Source organism: Juglans regia, chromosome 10, assembly GCF_001411555.2.
Source record: "Juglans regia cultivar Chandler chromosome 10, Walnut 2.0, whole genome shotgun sequence".
NCBI classification, from domain to species: Eukaryota; Viridiplantae; Streptophyta; class Magnoliopsida; order Fagales; family Juglandaceae; genus Juglans; species Juglans regia.
Genome location: NC_049910.1, coordinates 2,031,195 through 2,040,364, shown reverse-complemented (window position 1 = coordinate 2,040,364; position 9,170 = coordinate 2,031,195). Strand labels below are relative to the sequence as shown.

Sequence of the window (9,170 nt, the reverse complement as noted above, 5' to 3'; positions counted from 1 at the left end):
TAAAGATATTTATAAAGAGATTTGGGAGAGGGTGCCAACAAGTTCGAGTTGGACGCAGTTGCAATCATTCAAGAAGAGAGTTTGAATCTAAAAACATGATCTAGTAGTTCATTCAATGTAAGATTAGCAGTGACTGAGATTGCATAGTAGATTTCAATTAGTGATAATTTTAAATAGAAACAAATCTCTAATGGCCAATTTTTAAATTTTAAAAGCAGTTTAACTCATTCAATAAATAATAAATGAGATTTAACCTAGTTATTGAACCTAATTAAAACTTATAATCAAACTCAATAATTTATCGCTCTTAGGTTTATCCAATATGACCCATTAAATATGATTTAACCCCAATAAAAATTATCAATATTTCAACTTTAAAATTATTGGGCCGAGTCATTACACGATTAGAATAAAGAGACTGATCTATCTAAAAAGAAAATCACATGCACAATTTTAATAACTTCCCGACACAATAGATCTAAAAGCAAGCGTAGAGAAGATTGAATATGGATTAATCTTGTTGGAGAACCGATACATGATACGACCAAAAAGAGAGTGATGTGTTTTGATTGTAGCTTGGTTTATATTTGTTTAATCTGCATTCATGTTGTTTTGGATATGTTTTGTACGTACCACAGTGTCTCTTCAGCCAACTAGGGGGTGAACTACTAATCTACACCAATGCAAATTCAAAAGAAGGCACGGGTGTGATCAGGGGACCTTCTTATGCCTATGTCAATTTTCTTCATTGGAATTTTTATAAAAGATTATTGCTTGAGTTAGTATGTACCTAGTGATCTGCTTTTATACTAGGTATGAGGGACCATCTCACACCTGTCGCCAGGGTGCAATCCCATCATCCTCATGCTCCGGTCATCTAGAGCATTTTAATGCGACATAGTGTACCGAAGAAGATTGGCTAATGCGGCATTGGTCTCTGACAAGCATGTCGGCGACCTCTAAGATTGTGTTGGCAGAGCCTACCTTTTCCACTCTCTTGGTACAGTTGATGGTTACTTCTCTCGCACGTCATCAAGCTGTAATTCATGAGTACCTGGGACGCGCCTGAGACATTCACTGTCTTGTTGCATATCGGAGGAAGGTTACTTATGCGGTGGGAGCCTCTGATAGTTTCACTGGCGACCTCTCGACCTACATGGGTGGCACCCGCCTTTGTCAACTCTTTGTCGAAGCTTCATCATTTTCCTCAATTTTCATTTTTATCATTTCGAGGGTCTCTTGGCCGGACCGGCTTGATCATTGGGCTATGAGATGTGCTTCTTGTTTCTCATGGAGTTCTGGGCCAAGTAGGTCCTTACGGTCGAGAGACGGACTCCTTGTTTCCTGTTGGGCTTAACCCGCTGGGCTGAGGGTGGTTTTTATCCCCCCACATGTGGCCGCTTTGTGAGCGGAAGGTGAAAAGGTGAAATTCTGTAAACTGTTAAACGGTATAGATCATGATTCATATTGGATGTCTGGCACTTGACAATTAACATGTTTTTTATGCGGTGAGAGAGAGAGATCTCTCTAGAGAGAGTTGGGAAGGAGGTTGGCTTGAGGAGGTTGCTCAAATCACGAGAATTAATGGCAGCCCTTTAATTTTAACATATCTCTCTCTCTATCGTATGCTACTCTAGAAAGAAAACCAAAGAGGAAGGGAAGTCTTAGCCCCGTGACGTTCGAGTCTTTTTGTGTGGGTGACCCCTTCTTTTAATGCTTGAATTAAGTCAAAAAGTGTAGGCTTCACGGGGCATGTTTTCATGTACATGGAGCTGCAGTAATTAATTATGAAGCTTGGCCTTGGAATAGATATGATAGTAATCCAGAATAGTTATTTTCCCTCTAATTTAGGTTTTCTTAGGTCCCCTAGCTAGCTGGTACTCTAGATTCCTGCTCTTTTCAGCTGCTCGATGATAAGCATATTCATGCAAAAATATCTGAGCATTGAAGGTAAAATCTTAGGGCTGGTGGAGTACTCAAGATTCAGGAGATCAGGCTATAATTTTGAGGTACTCAATGGAAACAGTAACACTTAAAGGGTTATGTAGGTGAAAATTAGGAAATTCTTATATCTTAAGAATAACCTTGTGTCGGTTGGGATGGAAAGGAATGGGTGTCCCCCAGTGTCGGCCGGGTAGAAAGTCGATTTAAATGTAGCACTAGCACCTCATGATGACTGTCAATTGCCTTTAATTTATTAATGATTTGCTAGTATTATCTGTGCTGTTTAATCTTTTTTTTTTTTAAGTTTCCAGATCAGATTGTACTTCTACTGCTTCTAAACCACACACCCTTGTGTATATATAGAAAGTACTAGCCCCTGAAAAATGCAAGGAGTGATTAAATTCATTCCTGGTGCTTGCTTTGTTCAAGTTTCACCATTGTGGATGGAATGCTCATGATAATTCTTTTCTTTTCTTTTTTGGATTAGAATTCATACCAGAACCTGACCCCACATACACATGAGCATCTTACCGATCTTAGTTTTTTCAAATGGGAAAAGGAAAAAAAAAAAAAAAAAGTAAGCCAAAAGCATACAAGATCAGAATTTATCTTTTTTTTGTTTTGACTGTTAATTTTCTTCCACAAAAATGGCATCAAAGCCATATATTAGTCTCACACGGTACCAAGTACTTCAGAGTACTGCCCCATTTCGCTTTAGTGCTCAGAGAAGCTGCAACTTTCTTTTTGAATTTAGTAGTGGTGCTTCACTACCAATGATTTGGAGAATAAGAAAGTGCAAAAGTCCTCATTTAATTTCTTTACTTTTAAGTACATGAACCACAAAGCTGTTATTTAAAGAGTCTTTCAGAATTATACGCCATTTAACACTATTATAAGCTGTGATTTTCTTAACCACATGAAAGTGGCCAAGTATTTTATTCCCATCTTTTTTGTTCCTCCAAGTACTCCAGCCTTCCCCATATCAACTACACGTACGTTCCCTTTATTATATATACTGACTCGTTTGATGCCTGTCTGACATGATCATGTCTGCATTATGGAATGCAATCATTTAACAGAACTCCCCCAGTCTGGAAAAAATGAAGAATCCTCGAGTCTTGATCACTCACTCGAAGCGAAGTACTCTTTCTTCTCAGCCATTCATGAGATGCGATGAAATGGTCAGGCAGTCCAGTTTTTTTATCAAGTAGATCTTATTAAAGATGAAGCCAGCCCTGGTTCCAAGTTAGTGATTTATCCAATCATGTTGCAGCGCACTTGCCATGTAGCCATTGCATGCTGTTTTTCTTTTAATGGGATCAGTGAACAGGTTGAAGAGACAATTGAAATAAGTAATGTTAGCACACAACAAAAGCAATATATGATAGCGATTAGCCGTGGCAGGGATAGGCCGTTCGTGCAAATGCCAACAATATAGTGGTCTACTGGAAGAAGGAAGTTCAATGTTTGACTTTATACGAATGGAGACTCTTGGAGAGTATTTATAGCAAGTCATTCTGTTATTTGAGTAGAAAGTTTCAACGTTAGTTTTAAGTCAAACGAAATACTGCAATGTTGATTATTATTGCCCTGATGGGTATTTATTAAATATAATTTCTCTCTAATTGTTTCAGATAGAATAGACTGTAAATGAATATTTAATGCTGTATCTGTTTTATATATATATATATATTGGACCATTTAATTCGGTCAAAAATAAATAAAAGAATCTTAATTGATATTTATTGGCCAGCTCTTAAAGTCCCTACTCTTCCCAAATCTCACATTTTATGTCCCTTGCAGTACTTCAATCCTGATCTCAGCTACGAAGGGAGACAGACAAGACATGCCATGCCATACGGTACTTATATATCATTAACAACCAGTACCTATGTTCTTTCAGAATCTTCAGGTATTTCTCTACAATGTGTAGGACAGTAGGAGGGGTAACCCACATGTTTTAAGTTGCCAAATCTCGTGAATTGGTCATTTTAAGGAGTTTCCAAATCTAAATTTCTTAACAGGGAAGACTACAAACAGTCCAGTACACGAACCAACTGTTCTAGAGTGAGGACACAGCTTCTTCTATATTTAATAATCAACTATGTTGCAGAATACTAAGATTAAGCTGTTGGACTTTTTTTAAGCCCACTTTACGACATTGGAATTATAAATTCAAGAAACGAGCATCTACCCACCTTGCAACTGCCATTTCACCTGTCCCAAGTACCAACTGTTCTAGAGTGAAGATATAGCTCCTCTGGAAAAGGGCAAAAAAATTTGGCTATTTGGGGTTGTGACAGTCTTATGTAGAAAGGTATATCGACCGTGAATACCATAAAATTACAAGGGGCCAACAGGGCAGAGAAAGGGTGTGGATTAGAAACACACGTCGTGTTCAGGCAAAAGCCATGTGCCCACATGCATGATGGGGGGAGGAGAGAGAGAGAGAGAGGGAGAGAGAGACCATAGTAACTCTCTTACTGACACTACTACTACTTATAGACAGACATCATACTAATCCCCAGCAGTCAGCACCACAAGAAGCAGCGGCAGCAGAAGTTGTGAAAAAACATACGCACAGAGGGACCATCAATCAGAGCACGTTAGTCTGTGCCTTCAACCGTTCGACACAACCGGTAGAGTTGCATTAGAGAAAGAGATGAAAGAGAAGAGTGAAGGTGGTGGTGGGTATGTGAGGGCGGATCAGATAGATCTGAAGAGCTTGGATGAGCAGCTTCAGAGGCATCTGAGCAGGGCATGGACCATGGAGAAGAACAAGAAGAAAGAGGAAGAACAAGAAGCAAGGTCTACCAGGCAAGAGTGGGAGATTGACCCTTCGAAGCTCATTATCAAGAGTGTCATAGCTCGTGGAACTTTCGGCACCGTTCATCGTGGCACTTACGACGGCCAAGACGTTGCAGGTATTAGAAAATTTTCCATTTCTAGTCTGAAAGTTTCGATTTTTTTTTTTTTTGTCTTGTGCGGGAAACCCCATATGTGAAAAAAATAACCCATTTATCAAGTCTTTTTCTTTCTTGAGAATACGGGTTCATTTCATACATTTGAGGCATAAATATATGTGCTATTTGGTTGTTTTTGTGGCACACCATTTATAAGCTTTCTGTGTGTGGCCAAATTTGATGCCGATTTGCACTAGTTATAGTACCAGAGAATACGATTTTGGGCCTTTCTGACTGAACGGCTTGGTTTTTGCAGTGCTTTCGAACCCGCCGTTTAATTAGCTTCTCGAAACTACTTGTCTTGCTTTTTGAAATTTAGAGGATATCGCATGATTCAGTTCTTATATATTGTATAGGTCCTTCTACAAGGAATAACCAAAGAACAGCTTAAAATGTTTTTGTTGGTCATTAGGGAAGTCGTTTTTCCTTTTAATTTGAAAGTGGCTGAGGCTGTCTGTTATATGGTGGGGTTTAGTTTGAAGTTAGACCCTTATCGGGCATAGATGGGAGGGAATCCGCTGGATTTGCCGTTGCAAGTTCCTCAATTTCAGTTATAACGTTTTTTAGTCTCCATTGTTGCTTTATTTATGAGAAAAAAAAGCAGGAAATTGTATTAAAATCACATTTTGGGCCTCAGGAAACAACAATTTTCTCTTAATTGAGCCAAATTCAGGTACCGTGATGTTTAGTTAAAGTGACTTCGTTCTGTAAAGCAAGCCGCATGGAAATAAGATGGCGTTTCTTTCATATCCCTGAGTTTTCCCAGCAATGAACTTGAGGGATGGAGTCGTGGTTCTTTCGGTAAATGACTATATGTGTTTCTCTTTTCTTTTAAACTTGATAATCATGAGTGATTTGTGAGGATCCATACTTGGAAAATCCGTGATTCACGGGGCTGAGTTAAGTTGGCAGTTAGGTGCATTAAATTCAAAGGTTTTTTTTTTCCTCTTTTTTAATAAAAAATATTAACTTCCATATGTGCAAATTTATTACTGATCCGCTATCATTTCAAAACCTTTGTGGAGGTAAAGAGCTGGGAATTAAAAGTAATCACCTTGATTAAGGTGACTCGTGTTTACTGCAAAGATGCGATGCTGCCCAATGGGTTGCTCGTCTTTACAACTCACATTTGGGTTTCTGGACAGATCAGAACCTCCAATCTTTACTTTTAGGCGCCATAACTAATTTTAGATATGTTACACACTATTTTTTCATCATCATCATCACATAAGGTTTGATAAAACGTACTATATTTATTTATGTTTGATGTTGTTTTAGGTATAAAATTAAGAGGTCCTATAACAAAAAAGGTATAAAATTAAGAGTTCTTCTGACACTCACTATATTGTGAGTCAAATTCAAAGTAGATCATTCATTTCATCATTTGCAGTCAAACTTCTTGATTGGGGGGAGGAGGGCCACAGGTCAGAGGCTGAATTAGCGTCTCTGAGAGCTGCTTTTACGCAAGAGGTTGCTGTTTGGCACAAGCTTGACCATCCTAATGTAACAAAGGTAATATTTCTTAAAATGGACCACTCAAATGAAGTTCTAGAAAATGGACCTTGCCTGAACCTAAGACTATCTTACTCTGAGAGGATTCATGAGATCTTTAATCCCGGTTTGTTGCAATTGAAATAAGTTAGTCTTTTTTCTTTTAATTAAATCAAACTTGTAGAATGGAGATTTGGTTATTTATTTTATGCGAGTGTCTGCATGCATGGCTGAGGTTGGCACAGGGACACTAGGAGAGAACACTGGGCAATAACCCAGGCATTGCAGTTGGGCTTTTGTGTCCTGAAAGTGGTTCCATATTTATAATCTTGATTGAGCTATTCCTCTAGAGCCTTATAAGGTACACCAGTGCTTCAAAGTTACAAAGAGTTCATCCTGTCTTGGTGCTAAAATAGAGGGTTGTTGCTCTTTTTTTTTTCTGTTTTTTTTTTAAAAAGAGCAAATAAAATGGGGGGATTTTTATTTTTATTTTTTGCCTTTTTCCCCATCTGCCTAATTCCTTGTTAAATGGGTTTAGACATTTATGTGAATATTTTCTTTACTGATTTATACAAATTCCTAATCTCCTTTTGCAGTTTTTAGGGGCAACAGTATGTGCATCGGAACTACACATACAAACAGATAATGGCCACATTGGCATGCCAAATAATGTTTGTTGTGTTGTTGTGGAATATTGTCCTGGGGGTGCACTAAAGTCATATCTCATAAAGAACCGGAGAAGGAAGCTAGCTTTTAAAGTAGTTGTCCAACTTGCACTGGATCTTGCAAGAGGGTCAAACTCCATACCCCATCTTAATTTTGCTTCATTCTTAAAATATGTTAAATGTCTTTAAAGGTTTTGCATTTCAATTATAAATTTCCTTCATTACATATCAAAATCTCTAATACCAGGTTCATTATTCTCAACCATTTGTTATAGGTTGTGCTATCTTCATTCACAGAAGATTGTCCACAGAGATGTTAAAACGGAGAATATGCTTCTGGATAAGACACGTACCTTGAAAATAGCTGACTTTGGAGTTGCTCGAATTGAGGCTTCAAATCCTAATGACATGACTGGCGAGACTGGAACCCTTGGTTACATGGCACCAGAGGTATAAACTTGATTTCTATTAAATTGAACTCTGGCAAACCAAATCTCTCTCTCTCTCTCTCTCTCTCTCTCTCTCTCTCTCTCTCTCTCTCTCTCTCTATATATATATATATATATGTATATGTATATGTATCGTATACATGCTTGCTATGCTAACTCATTGTCGTGGCATCCTTGAAGCTTAAGGTCCTGTTAGTTGAGCCCTAAATGGATTTACATGCTGCTTACCTTACTAGGTTTCTATCACCGGCATGCCCTTGATTCTAACTGTTTAATTGAAGTGTGGGCCGTCTTCTATTATTCAGAAGTTGCCAGCTACGAAATTCTTGGCTTCTCATAGTTGACCGTAGTTTTGTGAATCTTGGCGTTCTTTACTGTATCTGAAGGGAACAAAAGACAAATGGCTTCTGCTTCTGCTTGAATGTTTGGGTTGGTCCAGAAATGATGGTTAGGTTTGGCTTAGGTTGATGTTTCCCTTTTTAGTGCTTAGTTTGCTTTACTTTAGGAATGTTTCAGATACTTCCAGATGTTTAACAAGTAAGCATCTAACTTATCACCAATGACTTTGGATGGGGCAGGTTCTCAATGGCAACCCATATAATAGGAAATGTGATGTGTACAGTTTTGGTATCTGCTTGTGGGAGATATACTGCTGCGACATGCCATACCCCGACCTCAGCTTCTCAGAAGTAACTTCTGCAGTTGTTCGCCAGGTAGATAAAAATATGTTAGATGTTTCCGCTTGCATGGAACTGACACTGACAGATGCGTGGTGTGTATATGTGTACACGTATGTCTATTCATAAATATGCACAAGAAACAACAGAATATCAGTTGTAATATGAAAAGGAAATTAAACTCCTCTATGCTTCTCTATGAAACTGCAGAATCTGAGGCCAGAGATACCCCGCTGCTGCCCAAGTTCTCTTGCAAATGTAATGAAGCGATGCTGGGATGCGAACCCTGACAGGCGGCCAGAGATGGATGAGGTAGTGGCCATGTTGGAGGCCATTGACACATCAAAGGGTGGAGGTATGATCCCTCTTGATCACCCTCAGGGTTGTTTCTGTTTCCGCAGGTACCGAGGGCCTTGAAAAACTCAAAACTACTCCAACCAAAGTGATTGTGGTGATATGCCACTCGTTCTGGAAATTCAATTTGTATCTTATTCGATTTTAAAGATTAATACTAAAGGAAAACGAAACTATGGAGGCTATAGGTTGAGAGTGGCTCTCCAATATGTGTTACTTAATTGGACTGTAGACTTTGTAAAGCTGTTCTTTGGTAAAAATCCCTGTTATTTGATATCAATTGATATGATGATGGGAGTGATCTGTTATTAGAAGTAGGCATGATGAGAATTTATGGTGGATTTGGTCAATGTGGAGGAGCTGTTATAGTTTATCATATTTGTTTCCCATTTCCTATATTGTCAAGGAAACAGTATAGGACATCTCCTTGGTCTGAGACCATCAAACACTATTTTTGCCGAAACAACGGCTAGATCTATATCGAATGTGCAAATGATAACGAAAGTGAGAGTTCTTGGTAGTGTGAAAATTGATGGTTTTGATTGGTTGACAGGAGAGGTATGTCGTTTCATTTCGCCTACAAATAGTTTCATTTTCCTTAAAACCAAGAAGAGAAGATTGTGGAAT

At 38.5% G+C, this 9,170-nt stretch overlaps 1 protein-coding gene across 2 annotated transcripts; it reads left to right on the top strand.

Annotated features, from left to right (window-relative positions):
* Positions 1–4,384: 4,384 nt before the first annotated feature.
* LOC108997136 (serine/threonine-protein kinase STY13-like) lies at positions 4,385–8,857 on the top strand. 2 transcript variants are annotated; one of them, XM_018973280.2, is made up of 6 exons: positions 4,394–4,868; positions 6,298–6,419; positions 6,995–7,191; positions 7,339–7,513; positions 8,091–8,225; positions 8,400–8,857. In XM_018973280.2, exons 1-6 carry the CDS (start codon positions 4,607–4,609, stop codon positions 8,604–8,606), a joined length of 1,098 nt encoding a protein of 365 aa, XP_018828825.1. In that variant the 5' UTR covers positions 4,394–4,606; the 3' UTR covers positions 8,607–8,857. The 2 variants fall into 2 exon arrangements, with proteins under 2 accessions (XP_018828826.1, XP_018828825.1); XM_018973281.2 differs by lacking the exon at positions 8,091–8,225 and having other exon boundaries at positions 4,385–4,868.
* The last annotated feature ends 313 nt before the right edge of the window (positions 8,858–9,170 follow it).

Coding starts and splice junctions, on each gene's coding strand:
- LOC108997136 (XM_018973280.2), top strand. CDS start 4,607: ATGAAAGAGAAGAGTGAAGGTGGTGGTGGGTATGTGAGGGCGGATCAG. Junction 4,869..6,297: donor CGACGGCCAAGACGTTGCAG/GTATTAGAAAAT, acceptor CATCATTTGCAG/TCAAACTTCTTGATTGGGGG. Junction 6,420..6,994: donor ACCATCCTAATGTAACAAAG/GTAATATTTCTT, acceptor CTCCTTTTGCAG/TTTTTAGGGGCAACAGTATG.